Source organism: Arctopsyche grandis, chromosome 10 (genome assembly GCF_051622035.1).
Source record: "Arctopsyche grandis isolate Sample6627 chromosome 10, ASM5162203v2, whole genome shotgun sequence".
Classification (NCBI taxonomy): Eukaryota; Metazoa; Arthropoda; class Insecta; order Trichoptera; family Hydropsychidae; genus Arctopsyche; species Arctopsyche grandis.
Genome location: NC_135364.1, coordinates 18,769,181 through 18,789,449, shown reverse-complemented (window position 1 = coordinate 18,789,449; position 20,269 = coordinate 18,769,181). Strand labels below are relative to the sequence as shown.

The following is a 20,269-nucleotide window of genomic DNA, read 5'->3' as shown; positions in this document are numbered from 1 at the left end:
GGAACTGAAATAGAAATCCGAAATCAGAACTAAAATCTATATCGTCGTCATAGAAAATTTGATGTTTTCAATAACATCACGGATTCTATGTACAAACCAAACTTACATACATACAAAATCTCTTTCGAAATTATATATTAGATTAAATGTACAAAAACGGTTATACATAAATACTTTTTATACAGTTAAATACCACATAAATCGTCTCGTGTCACTGAACATATGAAAGGAACACATACATGTAGAATTGAACAAATTATCGAACCCGCGAACTCGCGTAGAACTAATATGATTTGAATGACAAATTCAGCCCTTGTGCACTCGTTTCATAAGGGGCTCATTGGCGTGGTGAATTTCGAAAGATGAACAGTTGAATACGCTTCACACGTTACATATTTCTTATCAGAGGTGTGTTCGCGAATCCGCACACGAAATCGCAACTCAAACATACTTTCGATTATGACGTACGAATCTGAGTGGAAATTCACGCACAGACAATTCGAACTGAATAGCGTGAATAATTTTGAAGAAAATATGTGTCTACTTATATCAATGTTTCATATCTATGAAGCATGATTTCAATGTAAATTACATACTTATTACTTAGAATCAAACCAATTTTAATCGATCAGACTTTTATCAGGCCACCGATGGAAAGATTTTCCAACAGACATGCAGACATGTCTTTAGCATTTTGTTTAACTTAAACTAGTATAGCTGAAACATTTATTTATATCTGTATCATTTATCAATCAGTCAATTAATCCTATTTGTAATGGTCACTGTCTTTCAAAAATTCAAAATATTATTAAACATGAAATGGACCATAATTTTTGTAAGTGCATTTACATAGTTGTTTTTTTTTAATATAAATGAGCTTTACATGTTCCAAAACGTCCAAATTTAGTTTTTTCTTTCGATATTATAATAATTAAATATATTTTTGTTCAAAAAGAGATTCTCAGAAACCAAATCAAATTTTTACATACCTCCTTTACGTTTCAATTACGATTACAATTCAGGAAAAAGTTTGCCTCTTACCGATCGTTTTCATACTTTGCCATATTGCTCATTTTGTTCATCAATATAAGTAAATGGATCCTCCGCCATTACGATAGAGATAAAATATCGTTTAAGAAGCGTTTCAAGATCGAAAATTTTTAATCTCGGTGACGTCTTGTAGTCATGAATTTTATACATAGATGACGGTAGTAAAATAAAATTATTGGTATTTTTATTCAAAATAATAATTATCATTCGATGTTTTTTCCCAACTCAGTGTCTAACTAAATATAACAAAATTCTTAACCAAATGCCCTATGAAAGATTTGACTGTCAACAAATCATTACGGATATGGATACAATACTAATATGGCCTATTTTTTTAACTATAATATGTAATTTATATAATTAATAATTACCCTTTGATAAATCTCCTTAGGAAACATCGGCGTTGTTTTGAATTAAATACAAGATTTTTATCATATATGTAATAGTGTGTCTGTGTGAGATAACGCTTGCCCTACTATTATAGTCGTTTCGATTCAAAATATGTATGTCACAGTTAAAATACTCCCAACAAAACGTACGAATATAATACGAACATAATAACAGATCAACAAAAAACTTCTATATATATATATACTGTTTGCTACCAATGTTTCCTCTAGGAAAATAAATCCGTGAACATTTAGCGCCATCTATTGAAAATTTATTTAATTAAGTAATTTTTCTATTGGTGTTTTATATTGTTTATATGTAGGTAGGTAGGTAGGTAGTTTTTACCATTTTTTTGTTAAAAATATAAAAGCAAAAGAGTATGTAACAAATATTTTACTAACTAAAATTGTTATAAATTATTCAAACATTTCACGCGACATAAACATTGCAATAAAATATATAAAAATCTACACATTGTTTTCAAATTTTACTATATTTATAAATGATATTTAATATTTATATCCAAAACATTAATTTTAAACTATTTTATCAATTTATCTTTCATTCTCTTCATTTGGATTGTTTTCTTGTCTTCCAATTCCATTTTTGCCAGTTGCCTTGCTTCATTTACAGCACCTTTCAACAACTTAAACTCATCCATTGCTCTCTTACACAAATTACCTTCGGGACTGGATGGTGGCTCAAATAAAAGCAGTCGAATCGCTTCTTTTAAGCATTTTTCAGAACTTTCTAACTTTTCCTGCAATATATTCACTTATTACAATGTATTCTAAATATTAACAATACAAATTTTCATTTTTCATTACATAATTTTTTACATACAGTCTATTTCCTGTTTAATTAACTTCTGAAAATACTAATAGGATAAAGTGGGAGGCAATCTTCTGTACAATTTCAAGCATAAAAAGTTACTACATATGTATAAGGCTTACATATTATAGTGTTAGTAACGCATTCATAATAATTTTTAAACATAGGAAACGATCTTATAGAATTCAATTGATTATTCATGAGTACATACACCAAATACACATAAATATATTGTAAATATATGTATTTTACACATACAAATGTTCATAATTTGTAAAAGCTTTCGTATAGATTTTTTACATTATAAAATGCTTGGATTCATAATAAAAATTTACTCACCATGTTGAAATTGGCATAAATGTTGGCATCCGAAATTTTAATTCAAATTCAAGCTCCAAAGGTTATCCCCAAGGGTATAAGCTCCAAATTCAAAGTATTGATAATATACTTTTAAGTAATCGAGTTTTTAAGGTAAACACATATGTTGTTAACACACAATTATACAAGTATTATAAAACAGGTTTGTAATTGCATAATTAATTTATGTTTTAAAATACATGATAAATAGGTAATATATTATATGTACATATAAATAATATATTTCAGAAAATGAAATTCTTTCAACCTTTAATCATTAATTTTAGTTTCAATCTTTAGATGAATAATACAAAATTATTATTTTATAATATGTTTATATTTTAGTTTATCATTTTTATATGGTCAGAAAGAAGTTCAATATCATTATAATATAAAACAATGAAAACCAAAAGCTTAAAATCACTAAACTAACTTTTACTATAAACTATCAACATCAATTTACCATATCACAGTGAAACTTCATAATATAACCAATATACATACCATGTCTATTTATATTATAACAATATCAGGCTTTAATTAACAATAAAGTTTTTAAAAGATCATTTACGAATCTAAAATATAGAATAATTTACCAAAAATCATGTTAAAAGTGAATTTTCATTTCTCAAAATAATATAAAATACATATCATCTTAAAATTGAAATTTCCTACATTAAAGCAAAGATAATGCATATTGATTAAATTATGTCGTGGAATGCTTTTCGAGGGGAAAAACTAAATAAAACTATCAATCACAATAGCTAGATGTACATGTAATGATTAATATACCAATAATTCAACACTGGTAATTTCTTTCGCATCGTGTTCCTTATTTGCAATTTGAACGATTGGAATATGCATTTCATATAATGTAATAGCTGTAAATACAATTTAAATATTTCATCAATTATTCATATGCATTAATTTATTTATTTTAAAAATATGTAAAACATAAAAATATGCCTTTCAAACGCGATAATCCTGGTTCTAGAACATCCAATATAGGCAAAAAATCTTTACAAATTTCAAGTTTCTTCAATAACATCTTCTTTGATTGCTGAGGTGATCTATCCAATATATTTCTCAACAAGCCAGCTAGCACATGCTTGGCGTCTAATATAATGTAATGATTTATATTTAAATCCTTGGCTGCATAGTTAATAAAATCTTCTATGCTTTTTGGATCACTCTTATCTATTTTGATCAAAATATGTACAGTTAATTAACGAATAGTCTATATTATGCTTTATATGTATGTACATATATGAAATTTTACATGTAAATACCTATTTGTTGGAAAACTGTGATAATTTTTTCCAAAATTTCTTTGATCTCATCTCCAGTACACTTACGCTTGCAATCTAGGCAAAGCCACACATCAGATTTAGTTAGTTGACTTGATTTAGCAGGTTTTTTCATCACTACTCTCGCATTCTTACAATGCAAGCATTTCATAGAACTCAAATGAAGACCAAGCTCGGTATAATCTTTGCATCGATCACAGAGACATTCAAAATATTTTCCTTCCCTCAGATGCTCTCTTCTATTCAGAGTTCCCTTTACAGCAAATTATATATTATTAAATCGTAAAATCACACTATAAACGACGAAATGAAATCAAATCTTACTTGCAAGACATCAGTATAGTTGAAAAATATCGGTGAACCTTTTTCAACGGGAACACTGGCCCTTACGGTCATTAGGAAATTATTATCAATGGCTAAATGAGTATTCGAAACACAATTGTGAGTCATTAAGGCGGCTAAAGGATATACTCCGCATAAAGAATCAATTTTTAAAAGTTCTTGAGAATCAGAAGCTCGCAGCTCAAAGCTATTTACATCCAAAATACCACAAATTTTTTGTACCAATTCACTCTCTATATCTTTCTCGTTTATTATTTTTAGGTCAAACAGTACCTGAAATTGATTTAGGTTGTACCAAACATATGTAAATATGTATTGATGAACATGAAATTAATCAACTTAAACACTTACTTGAGAAGTTTTCTCATGGATTTTCCAAATTCCTGTACGGCGTCGCTTTTCCAAATGACTTTCCATGGTTATTAATCTTTTCCAATTATTAGAATCGCTCTGATTTTTTAGTAATATACAACGCAAAACAGTAATCAAATGCAAATTTTCTAATAACATTGGAACAGTGAGTTTTGGTTTCAATTTTGAAAATGTTTCACATTCTAATGCCGTATGTGAACCTATTATATACATATGTACATATAAAGTTATTAATTGTTAAGAAATTATTTAACTGATTAAATTGAAATTATATTACCTTTGGTGTTTTCACAAGATGTTCCACATAGAGGTGCTAGTTTACATTTAGAACAGCAATGAAATTGAGATTTTATTTGTTTACAACAATTTAAACAAATTAATTCAGATTGAAATTTTGGACCCACAACAACTGCTTCGTCTTTAAATATGATTTCTCCAGGTTTAATGTCTTCGATTGCAACCAAATACCTGAATTTTTTATTTATGATGTATTTTATTTCATTAGATAATTATTATTTTTTAATTAAGAAATGGATATACCTTCCGAATACGTTATTCGATGAGACTTGGAATTTATTCATTTTGAACAGAGGCAATGACAGTTTCTGAGCTTAAATTATATGTAAGCTTCTACCACGTTTAGTTATTTATAGATAGCATGAAAATAACAGAGGCTAGTGCTGATCTTAATATATGAAATGTATTTTGAGATTTCAATTATTATATATGTAAATAGTCTAGATAAAATAAAATAAAATTAATGAAGATTTACATTTTCATTAAAACCATTTTACTATTCAGTTTTGCAGAAAAATTTTTAAATGATAATAATAAATCAAATAGTTACGAAAATTATCACAAGTTGAACTATGTATGCTATCCAATTAATTATTGAATTTGTCATAATTTGTAAATGAATTGGGTAATTATTTAAAAATATATATTTAGGAACATACAAAAAACAATCATAATTTTTGCAGAGATAATTGATTCCAAATAACAATATTTACCTACCTAGCTAGTAAATAAATATCTATGTATATCAGATAATCGCGATTTGTTACTTTAATTTGATCAGTGATTATGTTTTTTTTAATTAAATCCACAAAATTGAAACAAAGATTTTTTTGTTGATTATTCCGCACAAAACGATTTCACGCACGTCACTAAAATCTCGATCACGGAACATCTAGCACCTGAAAATTCCATCCATCGAGATTTATCCACGTGAAATATCATACTAAAGAGAAATCGAGTGCCAGATGATCTGTATTCGCGATTTTCGTGGCAAAGATTGTCGTTGCGCGATCGCAATGTGCGAAATAATCCATTTACAAGTCAAGTCGCAGTTCTTATATAGCAATGCTAATTACCAAAGTAAATTTTTAAAAATCCTGCCAAGAATTCCATTATTATTTGAAATCAACACCAAAAATACTTTTCTCCAGATAAATATAAAACCACATAAATGATTCATTTTCATGTGTTCATTCCTGTTCTTTTCATTTGTAAATAAAAGTTATGAAAAAATGGTTCGGTGATTGCAACTCGAATGTGAATCGCAACTAGGATAACCGCCGCTACGACAATCGCTCGCACGAAACGTAAAAAAAGCATTTGCCTAGCAATATTCGAGCACTTTTCTGTACGGCAATTTTCCAGTGCGACAGGATACCGCGCGAGCGATTTTCATAGCGGTGGTTATCCTGGTAGCGATTCACATTTAGGATGTATAGGGGGGTTGAAGGTATTAGACCGTTTCCCAGCCTATGGAAATTCAGTTGAATTTTGAAGAGGATCTTTATTACTCGATTAATACAGGTGTATTCGTATGTACAGCGAAGTAGGTAAAGGATTCACTGGAACGAGCTAGGTCGAGTTTCTGAAGCTCACTGGCATCTGGGGACGATGCACTGGTTTATAAAGGTGTTGCTTGAGCAACGCGTAGCTGGGCTGGTGAGATCACGTTCTGGAAGATTCCGACGGGCTCGAGGTCTCCCTTTGTGTTCGATGTTTGATGCGTAGTTGCGTAGCTCCTTGGGATTTCCCGTGTACTCGTGATTGCGTATCTGGAACGAGTCGAATCGCCTTTATGGGTAAGCTGGACGAAGTATTTCGGCCACGGCTAACTTTCGTGTACGAGAAGAGGACACGATGATGTCATTTGTACAGATTAAGTTCGATGAGGGAAATAGGTGATATCACAAGTCGTGCTATATCTCTACAGATGTAACCCGTTTACCGAAAAAATATGCTTTTTCTTGAATACACATATGTACATGGTTCGGTGATTACTAGTCAAATGTGAACTGGTCACAGGACAACCGGTCGTTCTAGATCGTTTACGATGTATACTAACCGTTTTTCGTATGCATGGCAAACGAACATTTTCGACTTTTTAACATTCGGTGCGGTGACGGTCACCCACCCAGACGTGGTCGAAAAGGTCGAAGAGAGCGATAACCTAAATAATCGAAGCGAGCGCGCATGGCCGTAGTGGCGGGCGAGTTGAGACCGCGTCAGTGTGGGTGCGGGCGGGGTGAGGTGCGGCTGCAGCTGACGGTCAGCGATCGCGATCGTCTCGTAGGCGGTGGCGAGCGTCGCTGGGCAGAGCAGGGCAGGGCAGGGCGGGGCGGGGCAGAGCGCGAAGGGCGAGGCGGGGCGGGCGAAGACACGCGCGAAGGCTATGGTGAAGACTCGCCGCAGCACCAGTGGACCCAGAGACTATCGGGACCAGCAGGTTCTGTTCTTTTCCCTCACCACTCTCCGTTCGGCCGGCCGCGCTCCCTCTCTCGCTCGCACTCACCCACTCCGCATACTCGCGTCTCACTCGCACACGCCCCTTTCTCCCCTCCGCTCGTGTTTACCTTTACTTTGACAGCTGCACGCTCATACAAAGAAATCACATGGCTCCATGTTTCCGGCTGCGGCTGCGGCGTCTCCAACCATCGTACGTCGATCCTCATTTGTGCAATCGCGTCAATTATGTCCATATATGCCCCGCGTATTGCCCTTCTATATCGCTTCTCATATAGAATTCGCTTCGAAAACACGTTTCATTCTCTCTCGCAAGTTGCGGTTAATCTTACCCGATATGCTCGGTTTATATAATTGTGTATTGATTTTTAGTAATACTAGAGTCTGCACGCGACTCGTTCGACGAATTAGCGACAATAATCGAACGACCCATTTAAAATATCGTATACGTATTTTGAAACATACTCGGCTTTTGTATGCAGGAAAACCTTGAGACACACGAAAATATTAATTGAGGCGATGACAAATAAAATCAAATATAGCAACTCGGACCGTAAAATTATGAAAAGATATACTAAATGAAAAAGTCAAAAGATTTGATTCAATTTTTAGTCCAAATTATTACTATTTTTTTTTTTTAATTAATTCAACACAAAAATGAAATGAAACTAGAGCTATATTTAAATCTCAATAAAACACAAAAAATTTGAGGTTTCGCTGTGTTTTATTATTATATGAAATTTCTTTAAATTACTTTGTAAAATTGAAGAATATTTCAGCTTCATTGTATTAAAATTGAAATTTATTTTTAACCCTCCTGTATTATTTTATTCCTGCGGTACAAAAATACATACACATATGCTGCAAGAAAATGGATTATATAAACTTGCAATTTTAACCCTTTGCCCGCATCACCAAATTTAGCGAACATGCCCTGTACGCGGCTGCTTTTTTGCGGATTTTGTTATCGCGTTTTCGACTATAAATATAGGTTGTAATATTTTTTTGAATTTTACAACCTATATTAATTTTTTTGACTATTGCCATCTATTGAATTTGATAAAGTATACATTTAGTAATATTTTCAACCAAGTTATAAAATTTTAACACAATAGACGGCTCTTATACAGGTTGGAACTTCCAAGACATCTATGCGTGTCTCACGCGCTGAGGGCATGTTCGCTAGGACATGTATAGTAGTCGTACGCGGTGAAAAGGTTAACTAAAAAATTATTTTAAATACATTTATATAGATATCACAAACAGTTGCTCACCCAAACCGAGTATAAACGAACTACACATTTATGTTTTTCATGTTATTAATGTCAAGCCTGAACAGGGTAGAGTCTTTTGAAATGTGTTGTTACCGGAGGACGTTTAAAGATCTAATGGAAGGAGCATGTGAGGAACGAAACGGCCCTCTAGCTTCTTTATAAAAATGAGAGAGCTTCTTGACACGGTAAAGCGCTGTAATATGGAATGTTTTGGCCACTTTATTCGCGGCCCCAAATATCGCCTTCTATAAATAATCATAGCGGGGAAAATAGAAGGTAAACGGTGGCTTGGGAAAAAGAAGCTCTCTTGGCTCCGAAACATCAGGTCATAGATGGGTCTCAGACTTAAAAAGTTGTTTCGGCTTGCCCATGATAGGGCAGAATTCGCAAGGGGCCATAAACGATGTCTGCCCATGGTAGTCGCCTACATCCGAAAACGGATTTGGTATTAGAAGAGGAAGAATCGTGATGTCTATCTGTTTCTCTATTATACAATCTAAAATACTATAAAAATACACAATTTCTTCAATACGTGTAATATAGTTATAATAACTAGTCTTCGGCGGTGGAGTGTGCTTTTGGAATAAAAAATGGGAATTTTAGGGGTATTTTCCAGGAAAGAGGGCAAACTACAAAGCTAGAGAGCAAAAAAATGAACAATGGTGCGCAAGGTCGCGCCGAAGCTTAATAATAACACATACATGATGTTTCGTAATCAAATAAGTCCATCTTTGACGAAAACACTCTGCGGTACTATCCATACCCCGCTTGGACAGAGCTGGAATTTTTTTACTTGGTAAAAGAAAGGTTATATCAACTACAGTATACTCTCGATTATCCGGTTTGCTGATTATCCATGCTTGAAAATATAAATTATTTTTTTTTTTATTATATGATTATGAGACGCACTGATTGATTGAAGAAGTAGCAAGTGCGTGTATTCAGAGCAGATTTTTTCGTAACATATGTACGTATGTTTAATTATTTTCAATTCTGCATCGAATTTCGAGAATATTTGCAAAGAGAAAATTTTCAACCCAATCAAATCTATAATGCAGATGAAACAAGCCTGTACTGGAAGTGCTTGCCGAAAACGCTCGCTTCAATGAGAAAAAAGTCCGCTTCTGGACATAAATCGTCCAAAGAAAGGATAACTGTCGTGTGTTGCGGAAAGTCATCAAGAATTCATGAAATAAAACTTTTGATGATTGAGAAAGCAAAGAAACCTCGATCTTTTAATGGAACTGAAATGAAAATTCTTCCCATCGATTATTATAGTCAGAAAGGAGCATGGATGGACAGGGAAATTTTTGAAGATTGGTTCAAAAAGAAATGGGTTCCAGAGGTGCAAGATTTTTTTTTAAAATAAGGGATTGCCATAGAAAGCAGTATTGTTATTAGATAATGCTTCTTCTCATCCGAACGATAGCATATTGAAAACAAATGATGGACTTGTGGTTACAAAATGTTTGCTACCTAATGTGACATCATCAATGAAACGTCTTTATCGTCAAAGTCTTCTAAAAACTCTTGTTGAGGAAGATTACAACCTGATCAACTTATGGAAAAAAATGACGACATTGGATGCTATACACGGAATAACACAATCTTGATCAAAAGTAAAGCCAGTAACACTTGTTCAATCCTGGAGAAAGATTCTTCCTGACATGGAAACAGATTTAGTGGATTCTGAAGAGAATGAAGCAAATGATATGTGGATAATTGTATAAAAAAAAAAAATATGTGGATTATTGGAAAATTTTAAATGTTTTGAAAACGCGTGGATAAAGAAAACATCGAGGAGTGGCTCATTCATGATTTAAGTGGTCCCGGTTTTAAACGCATGGATGATGCTGGTATCGTTTATTTTTTTTCTCAAGAGGAAGAAAATGAGAGTGACACTACAAGTGAAGAAGATACCAGTGGTTACATTAGTCATAAAACGGTACAACACTAGTACTACATAACTACTAACGACCACTTATCTGCCTAACTATGAGCATTTTTATTAATAAATAATGAGTACATATTAAAATTATGAAACAAAAATTTGTGTTGTAGATATGATATTATATTCGAAACCAAGTCAAAATTTGATGATTCGGATTATCCGTCACCTTTCTCTCCAGCATTAGCCCGGATAATCGGGAGTGTACTGTATTAATCAAATCTTTGATATATATGTATGTACATGTGTGTGTATTATACAAAAGTGTTTTTTAAAATACTAATTAGTACTGAAATTTGAGACTATTTGTTGTTGCGAAATTACATCATCCGTTGAACAATCGATACCCATTTCATCGCCATGTATCGAAGATAAAATCTAAACCTAAACGATTGTTTAATTCTCAGGATGTGTCTGTAGATGTATGGTCTCCCAGAGCGCTACGTAGCCACTATAGAGTCACTAGACGACAGCATTGGCCGACCAAATGTAATTATACTCTATCAAACATACTTACTAAACAATACGCATTGGTAATCTAACACCGCTAACAATTTATTTATTTATGCTTTGTCGACATTATATTATATGTAGTTTCCGTTCGCATCGTGATTGTCTACGAACCAGTTCAATGTCTTTTCTTACATTTCAGTGGTTAGCAGAAGATTGAGATCAATTAAAATGCCTCGAATTATGTATCCGGAAAGTGAAGACACCGAGGCTGAAAAATTCAACAGGTACTATTCAATTCATTCAATAATCCACATTTATTGTAAGCTTTGGGTATTAATACATAAATATTGACTTTTTTTTCTTAGACGACGCCGTCCTGTTCGTGTGTTTTTTAAAGGAGAAGAAAGAGTACGACGAGTGCCTAGCAATCGACATTCAGGTGTGGTCGGTCGCCAATTACGTCCTCTTCGTCCCAACAACTACATGGAAGAGAGTGATAAACCTCTACAAACAACAGAATCTCGTATGTGTTACAGTCATTTGTAGTTTCGATCGTATGGTTTTATTACAGGCTTATGCTTTATAATTTATATTTTAAGCGGTTACAGATGTAAGACGCAGCAGTCGGCAACGTAAATTACTCCATGGTACATTTAACGAAAGCTGGATTACAAATGACCTTAAAGTGAAAGGTTACCCTCGACTTTATGGACTGCGACAGATTTCGTTTTCTGAATCGTCGTCTGAAGATGAACGACTGTTGCCAAAACAGATGGTACATTTTTTATATATTTATTACATATTATTAATCAATATACCTATGTATTGTATATTATTGTTTTAATATTATATTATAGAGTAAGCAAACGAATGGAGATGATCATACTGACGATGAACCCCTCAGCGATAAGATTGCTAATAAGAAAACAAAAGGTACACCGACGACAAATTTGAAAAAGGAATTTAAAACAGATGATGACCAAAATCTTAAAGAAGAACACAGCTCTCTAGATTCGGACAAATCAGAGCTAAAAAAAATCGAAGAAAATGGCATAGAGTGCAAAGAAGCATCTGATGAAAGGTTTATATTTATTTTACTTTTGTCCAATTATACAGTCCTGAATATACATACATATATAAAACTGTTTGATGTTGATACAGGGATGAAAAGGTTACTAATAATAACAACCGAACATTGAGAAGAAGGCGCCCTATAACAAGGGGTAGAATTAATGATAGCCAAAATGAAATAAATGATAAAAAAGATGACAACAGTAACAGTCGACAAGAATCAGGTAAAAAATAATATTGAATTCTTCATTTATGTAATTTACCATATTTTATGGACTTAATACAATTTATGTTCAAAGTGAGCGATAGTGATAACTCAAGTGATTCCGCAAACGAAGTGGCAATTCGACGTTTGAGGAGATCTAACAGAACGAGGAAGCCTAGGAATACATTTATTGAATCTACATCTTGTCAAGGTTTCTAATCTCGCTGCTAATTTACAATGTATGATTTAATATATCGCTTACTTTATGTCTGCCATTTCCAGGTAAAGAATATCCTCGCAGGAATAAGACATATAATGACAAAACATACAGTCTTCGTGAGCGTAAACAACCAAAAATTATTTTAAGATGTTAGTGTATAAATATATTTTTCTAATTTACTGACTAGTGTTTGTATTTATTTATTGTTTTATATTTTATTGCAGCTCAAAGTCCCAGTTCCAGTTCTAATTCAACAACGTCGACATCAGACGATGAATTGAATGTATCTGTTAAAAATAAAACGAAAACAAGGTAAATATAATATATATATATATATATATATATATATATATATATATATATATATATATATATATATATATATAATTTAATTCTAAAACTGACATAATTTACACTTTTTAAGGAAGAAGTACGTCTCTTTTATAAGCACGAATCACGACAATAATATGCCTTTCTGAGAAAAAGAGAGTGTATTGTTAATCTAATTGCTTTATTTATTTTTGTTTTTTATGATCATTTCTAGACAAAAATCTAAAACGCTTGGTGGAGAAAACAATGAACGTGCATTAAGAGAAATTCAACCTATTGCTGTTGATGGAAACATCAGATTTTCTTCAGTAAGATTATATACTACATATTTAAAATTTGGCTAGGTGTATGATTATTCAATGTGGGCAGAAAAAGATTTATTGTGTATCTTTATTCAAGGTTGGTGGTTTGGAAAATCATATTCGTTGCCTGCGCGAGATGGTACTGTTCCCGTTAATGTACCCTCAAGTGTTTGAAAAATTCAATACACGGCCTCCGAAAGGTGTGCTGTTCCATGGACCTCCTGGCACTGGAAAAACTCTATTGGCCAGGGCACTTGCCAATGAATGCTCACTACAAGGTGGTCAGAAAGTGTCATTCTTTATGCGGAAAGGCGCCGATTGCTTGAAGAAGTGGGTCGGAGAGAGTGAACGAAATATCAAACTACTATTCCAACAGGCTACCAAAATGAAACCGAGTATTATCTTCTTTGACGAAATCGATGCTCTAGCACCTGTCAGAAGTGCAAGACAAGACCAAGTCCATACAAGCGTTGTCGGTACACTTCTAGCAGAAATGGATGGGCTTTGTGATAGGTTGGTCGGATTCGTTTTTATTTGTTTTTGTATTTCAAATGTCCAATACTTATCATTCTTTGCTATTTTCCAGAGGAGAGATCATCGTCATTGGTGCTACAAATCGGTTGGATGCTGTAGATCCGGCTTTGCGACGCGCTGGTCGTTTCGATAGAGAGCTTCATTTTCCGGCACCGTCGGCAGTTCAACGTTCTGCAATTTTGCGTATTCTTACCTCAGCTTGGAATCCTCCTCCAGCTCCGTCCACTATTCAGTATGTTGCCGATATTACTACTGGATATGGAGGTATGTTTTAAATAACTATTTTTTGTTTTATTTTCATAAGGCAAAATTTATTTCGACTGAAAATAATTTTTGTTTCAGGATCGGATTTAAAAGCTTTGTGTTCTGAATCAGTTTTGAAAGCTTTGGAACGAACGTATCCTCAAGTTTATAACAGTGAACATGCGCTGGTTATAGACACCCAAAAGGTATATATATATCTACATACATATAATATATGCGAAAAAGTAACTGTCGTGTTTTTTATATTACGTATATCAAAATTAAAATATTTTTTCATATTTTAGGTTGAAGTTCAAAAAGAGGATATAGTATGTGCAATGAAAGGACTCGTCGCAGCAGGCTCTCGATGTATGCCACCTCCTGCTCGATCATTACCACCTCATCTAATACCATTACTGTCGGCTAATGTCGAAGCCGCCTTGACTGTTACCAAAAAAATATTCCCACCTGCTGCCAAAAATAACACCAACAGGTTAGTCACATTTTGTATGCTGAATTTTAATTTTGTATGAAAATTTATTTGAAATCGAACGATGACAATATTTATAGAATTCCATCTTCATATCAATGGTCTGCCACTTTACTATTGAGAGGTCCTTGCTCGTCGTCTCATGTAGGACCAGCTCTCTTGACTGCCTTGGAACATTGTGCTATACGAGAATTGAGTTTATCAGCACTGTACCAAGGTGTTACTCTTATACCAGAGCAAGCCATCCTCACTGTAAGTTTTATTAATAGTTAAAAACATTATTTATTTGATTTTATTTGTGAAATTATTTCGTATTTCTCTAGACGTTTGCTGAAATACGCCGTTGTTCACAAACGGAAAACGGTTGTATTGTTTACGTGCCATCGATCGATTTGCTATGGCCATTGTTGGGCGACAGTGGTGCTAATCTCATCATGCATCTCTGGCAGGAGTTGTCTTCTTCTGGGAATTGCTTATTCATCGGTACCTGTAGTTGTTCTTACAATGAATTACCGCAACAGGTTTGTTTTTAACTATTCTTTCATTGCCTTTTTGTAAATTGTGTGAATTGTTTTTAGCCTTATTTATTTTTTCCAGTTGAAATATATCTTCCCTTTGTACAAAGACTGTATCTACAATGTTAGAGAAGCTACCACCTTAGAACTTACAAATTTCTTGAGGCCACTCTTCTTAACAAGGGCTTTGGATTCACCCAATTTATTTATGGTAAAGCAATTACCGGAACTTCCTAAAGGTGAGTTAATCAATGTGCAAAAGCAAAAAACCAGTAAAAGTTTTAAACAAAATTTTAAGTACTCAATAAATATGTTATTTTTGTATAAACAAGAAAACTTGACATACAATAATATTTTCGTATAAAATATAACTGAAACATACAAAATTACTCCAGTTACATATGTATATATATATATGTATAATTATTTACATTGACACATTTTGAGTTACTTTTTCGCTAATGAACCGTATTTTTCAGCTCCACTACCCCCACCTCCCCAACCTAGTCCGCTTGAGATGAGAAGGAATGCACGAAAAGAAGCTCATTTACTGCGAGAACTTAGAATATTCCTTAGAGACGTGTGCCGAAAGCTTGCTGCCAATAGACGATTCTACAAATTCACAAAACCTGTAGATTTGGAAGAAGTAATGAGAGATACACGATCATATTTTGTTTGCAGTCGTTTAATTTCTGAAAAATAATCATTTATCTTATAGGTCACCGATTATCTGACAATAATCAAACAACCGATGGATTTGGAAACGATGATGACAAAAGTCGACATGCACCGGTACAATTGCGCCAGGGACTTTTTGCAAGACATAGATTTAATATGCGCCAACGCTTTAGAATACAATCCTGACAGGTAAAAAAAAAGACGCCAAGATCAAGTGTGAATGCACTTTTAACGTCGTTTTCACCTTGAGACGCGTCATTGGAGCACCATTTTTTTTTCTCTATTCAGTCGATGTGTTTCATGCATCGGAATGTCGTTTAAAAATATTCCCCATCGAATGTTTTCAAATGTCGTTCCACAAATGATTTGTTTGTTATTTCTGTTTCATTGTCTCATATTCTCATTTTGATATCATCGTTCATCCTTCATGCTCTCATTAGAACGAAAGGGATCAATAGGTATGCCAAAATAACACCCATTTATAACCAAGCATGCTATTTACTAAGTCATAGTCATCATAATGTGTGCGTGTGCATTTCATCTGGACTTTGTATACAATATATATAATATATATATTTATTTTTATTTTTAATTGTTCCATTCCTGGACATTCGAAATTTATATGTAAATATATTTTCAAATTTCAGGAACGTCCGTTATTAAAAATTTTAGTTGTATATTTTCTCTATTTCTTAATATATTTTTACGAAATGCAAATTGAAAATTTTAACATGCATTTTCCACGCATGTTATTATTTGGTTTGTATTAAAAAGTAAAACCAACTTTAATAGATGTTGTCGATTTGAAAGCATGATTATTATTGTTTTTTTTTCTATATATCTTTATATAGTTCGGTCGATCGAATTGAACCGACGTAAGTATTTACAGCCCTTTTTATTCATATCGTTTTATTAATTTTTCGTCCAGAACATCGTCAGATAAACAAATACGTCATGAAGCCTGTTCGCTTAGAGATCACGCGTATGCGCTCGTAGAAGTCGAGATGGACAGTGACTTTGAAGAAGATTGCCGAGTCGTTGCCGATCGACGAGCTGCAGCCGGCACCGCAATGGACCAGGATTTACCAAATTTTATTTTCACTGCCAATCATTCGAGTGAGTTATATATATTATGTATATTTATGTAGGCCAACTGACACATGGTTAAATTTAAAATGCATACGATAAACTTCTTCAAATTACCCATGTACCTAAATAATCTTCGTGTTATAAATTGTTTGATGTTTCCTGTGTATCAGTTGGTTTAGTGTCAAATTATGCGTATAAATAGAATGCCTAATTATTATTAATTATGCGATTAAAATGAATATTACATTTCAGCCGTATCTAAAATCACAAACCCAAATAATTCAACATATTTAGACCTGCCTCAAGAGTCCAACAGTTGCACTCCGGATATCTGTCCGGAAGGTGAATCGAATTCAAACAACGCTTCAAACTCATCGCATCCTACTTCGAGTAAACGCAAGAGGAAAAAGAAACAGTCTTTGTGGTCTAAAGGCATGGTTGCAAAGAAATCTAAAATTCCACAAAAGGTATAGAGAGTTTTTTTTATATAAATAGCAATTTCATATAGAATATTTTTTATATTTTAAATTTTTTGCAGGAAAATCCTTTGGTAGTGACCGATGAGGAATCAAAGGAAAACAAACCGCTATGCGAATCACCTGTAAATGGAGAGCCATCTCTCACTGACAATGACACAGGTCCTAGTGAACACGATAACATACCGTCTAACAATAGTAACAAATCCAATGATGCTGCTGATAGTAGTCAGAAGACTCCAGACAATGATCGGCATTCTGACATCGATCACAATACACCCAAAAAGCTGCATTCTGACAAAGATGATATGTTATTTGATGCAAACGCTGTGGATGGAGTTTCTGAAATCAAAAAATTAATCAATGGGTTTGTATATGCAATATGTACTTTTATATATATATATATATATATATATATATATATATATATATATATATATATATATATATATATATATATATATATATATATATATATATATATATATATATATATATATATATATATATATATGTGGTATAAATCCTGGCAGATGACGCTGTTCAGGACCACGGTTGGGATGTGGCGGGCGAGGTGAAGACCAAACACATGCGTTTTTCAGTCATGTTGTTTATTACAATGATACAGGCGGTGGCTTGACAGCCGACCGCTCGGAGTGCAGGTCTAACTGCTACTAATGGTTACATCTCTGCCCGTTTCATCCCTCACCCCACAATCAGTCATCATCAGCCATACCCCATACATCAACCTTTCGTTCAATTCCAACCCTACATATGTATGCATGTCGTTGATTATTATATTAAAATTATAGCCCCGTGTCTCCGGAAAAACATAGCAATCATAACTCCACAATGCTCACGTCAACGCCGCATCGAAACAAATCGCATAATAAAGAACATTCCAATAAAGGTAATTAATTGTTGATATTTTTAAATGTATTCAATATATTAGAATGCTGTGTAATTAATATGCTATTGTTTATAGATTGTGATACTAAGTTAATTATCGATAAGGAAGAACTAGAGACTGTCATGCAAAGATGCATAAAATTGCTTAACGGTATTGAACTCAAGCCGCTGATAGATTTACACCATCAACTCGAAGAAGTGATTAATTTATACATTATGCAGAGCGATCGATCTAAACTGCCCTCTGATCTAGAAGCTGTGGTCGAAAAATTTGTACAAACCCTGTCTTTACATTAGTTTCGTTTCATTTTATGTGTAAATATGATAAACAGTCACTTTATAGGTTTTTTTTTTTTTTTTTATTCGGCAAGTTTGATTGTACAAGTTAAAGTACCGCTGAATGCTCTTCCTATTTATTAGAAAAAAAATACATGCATATACGAATCGTTACAAAGGAACCAAAAATTTTACAAGTGCGTAATACAATATTTAATAGCAAACTAAGAACGATTGCCGGTACCGTTCTGAATAATTTACTGCGAAAATGACTGATACTTGCATCGTCGATAGGATGTGTTTGTTTTATCTTTTTGTAGCCTGTACATAGTTTTTAATTTTAATTTATGTGTAAACTGACTGAATATGTATCGTATTATAATTTTCGATTATATACATATATAATACTTTTCTTTTATTACTTTTTTTACTATTGTATCCCACCTTATATTGTTTGTTAATTTATTATCCTTTTTATTTTAGATTCTATCGTTTTGAATATAAAATCCACACACAACGAAAAACGATCATTGTATACATATATTATAACTTCATTTCAAGTTCATTCTCGTGTATTAAAAGTGTATCCAAGTGTAACGTAAAGTAGAATTTAAGTACATTCATATTTTATATTTAATTTTAAAATTCACTTCAACTATTTAACTACCTCAAAATATTTTCTTATACCAAAAAAACCAAAAGATTTTACTGGAATGTAATAAATTACTTATTTCTGTGTATATAGTGCTATACTCATCATCTCTCTTTTCGTGGCTTCTGTAGATATGGCCTGACCTTTCTGCGGGTCAGTTTGGTTCAGTTTATTGCCCAACAATTAAGCCTAACATGACAAAGTTAACTTAGTTTATGAATTCATTTGATGGTCACATTCCGTTTCTTCATTTTGTAGTTTTTGTAGCTGTATTGAAATACTAGTACCAATTGTGACTAATAAAAATAGATGTACTTAAATTACGTCAGAATTCAGAAAATATATGTAGCTAATTTGTATATACTTAAGAAATGCTCACACTTGTGACTGATTTAACGTGTATACATAAAAAAATTAAATAAATTCTCGATAATGGTATTTGAATTATTTAAGTAAAATTTTTAGAGCTAATTAATTTTTAATGTAATGAATGTTTTAAATTATTCGATGATTTTAGATCAAAATTTAAATGACATGCTTACTTTCTGTAAATTTAAATTTGTTTTAACTTCGGATTTTTCTATATTATATGCATGCATTTTAAAATAATTTTAGTTATTTAAAGTCTACAAATATTAATTTAATATAATTATCAAAATTTACAAATGTATGCTTTATTATATTTAATTTTTGTATTGAATAAAATAATTTCATGATTTCACATACTAAATTATGCTTAATTAAAATTATGATTTTGCCAATTATAAATATTAAAACACAATATGTACATTCCGAAAGGGATTATTTCTGTATTAACTTCAATATTAAAATTACACTAGAAATATTTTTATATTATACGTAAAATTCTCACAGATATTACATACATATTGTAATATAGGCAAACCAAATGTTGTGATTATTGTTAAGAAAAAATTACTAGTATAAGAGATATTTAACCAATATGTCGAATAAATAAAAAAAAAATTATACGATATTATGTGTCTGAATGCATTGTGAAGTTTTAAAACATTTTTATCTCTTTGTTTGATTCGATTTAAATTCAATTAAAACAGAAACAGCTACAGATACATAATTAATTTTAAAACTGCCTTATAAGAAAAATTACTGCAAAGCTGTGTAATAGTTTAGTTTTAACTATTGAAATGATTTGATTTAAAATCTGGGTATAAAGTAAAAA

General features: G+C 32.5%; 2 protein-coding genes across 3 annotated transcripts; one reads left to right on the top strand and one right to left on the bottom strand.

Annotated features, from left to right (window-relative positions):
* Window positions 1-1,821: 1,821 nt before the first annotated feature.
* Window positions 1,822-7,362, bottom strand: LOC143918001 (SET domain-containing protein SmydA-8-like). Its single transcript, XM_077439647.1, has 8 exons — window positions 5,190-7,362; window positions 4,927-5,117; window positions 4,629-4,849; window positions 4,260-4,550; window positions 3,918-4,188; window positions 3,595-3,825; window positions 3,421-3,509; window positions 1,822-2,200 (listed from the first exon to the last, which is right to left on the bottom strand). Exons 1-8 carry the CDS (start codon window positions 5,228-5,230, stop codon window positions 1,982-1,984), a joined length of 1,554 nt encoding a protein of 517 aa, XP_077295773.1. The 5' UTR covers window positions 5,231-7,362; the 3' UTR covers window positions 1,822-1,981.
* LOC143917999 (ATPase family AAA domain-containing protein 2-like) lies at window positions 5,196-19,478 on the top strand. 2 transcript variants are annotated; one of them, XM_077439646.1, is made up of 25 exons: window positions 5,196-7,389; window positions 11,036-11,117; window positions 11,281-11,365; window positions 11,447-11,604; window positions 11,690-11,856; window positions 11,939-12,162; window positions 12,243-12,376; window positions 12,452-12,568; window positions 12,640-12,726; window positions 12,802-12,889; window positions 13,122-13,215; window positions 13,307-13,722; window positions 13,796-14,007; window positions 14,086-14,192; window positions 14,292-14,479; window positions 14,557-14,728; window positions 14,800-14,997; window positions 15,074-15,230; window positions 15,471-15,637; window positions 15,710-15,858; window positions 16,598-16,785; window positions 17,011-17,225; window positions 17,297-17,601; window positions 18,047-18,144; window positions 18,220-19,478. In XM_077439646.1, exons 1-25 carry the CDS (start codon window positions 7,336-7,338, stop codon window positions 18,438-18,440), a joined length of 4,083 nt encoding a protein of 1,360 aa, XP_077295772.1. In that variant the 5' UTR covers window positions 5,196-7,335; the 3' UTR covers window positions 18,441-19,478. The 2 variants fall into 2 exon arrangements, with proteins under 2 accessions (XP_077295772.1, XP_077295771.1); XM_077439645.1 differs by having other exon boundaries at window positions 11,681-11,856.
* The last annotated feature ends 791 nt before the right edge of the window (window positions 19,479-20,269 follow it).

Excerpts from the sequence above, each read along its gene's own strand:
- LOC143917999 (XM_077439645.1), top strand. The coding sequence starts at position 7,336 with ATGGTGAAGACTCGCCGCAGCACCAGTGGACCCAGAGACTATCGGGAC. Across the intron at positions 12,377-12,451 it reads TAACAGTCGACAAGAATCAG|TGAGCGATAGTGATAACTCA; the intron begins GTAAAAAATAAT and ends TTATGTTCAAAG. Across the intron at positions 14,193-14,291 it reads TGGTTATAGACACCCAAAAG|GTTGAAGTTCAAAAAGAGGA; the intron begins GTATATATATAT and ends TTCATATTTTAG.
- LOC143918001 (XM_077439647.1), bottom strand. The coding sequence starts at position 5,230 with ATGAATAAATTCCAAGTCTCATCGAATAACGTATTCGGAAG. Across the intron at positions 4,189-4,259 it reads ACTATACTGATGTCTTGCAA|GGAACTCTGAATAGAAGAGA; the intron begins GTAAGATTTGAT and ends TTTGCTGTAAAG. Across the intron at positions 2,201-3,420 it reads TTACCAGTGTTGAATTATTG|GAAAAGTTAGAAAGTTCTGA; the intron begins GTATATTAATCA and ends AATATATTGCAG.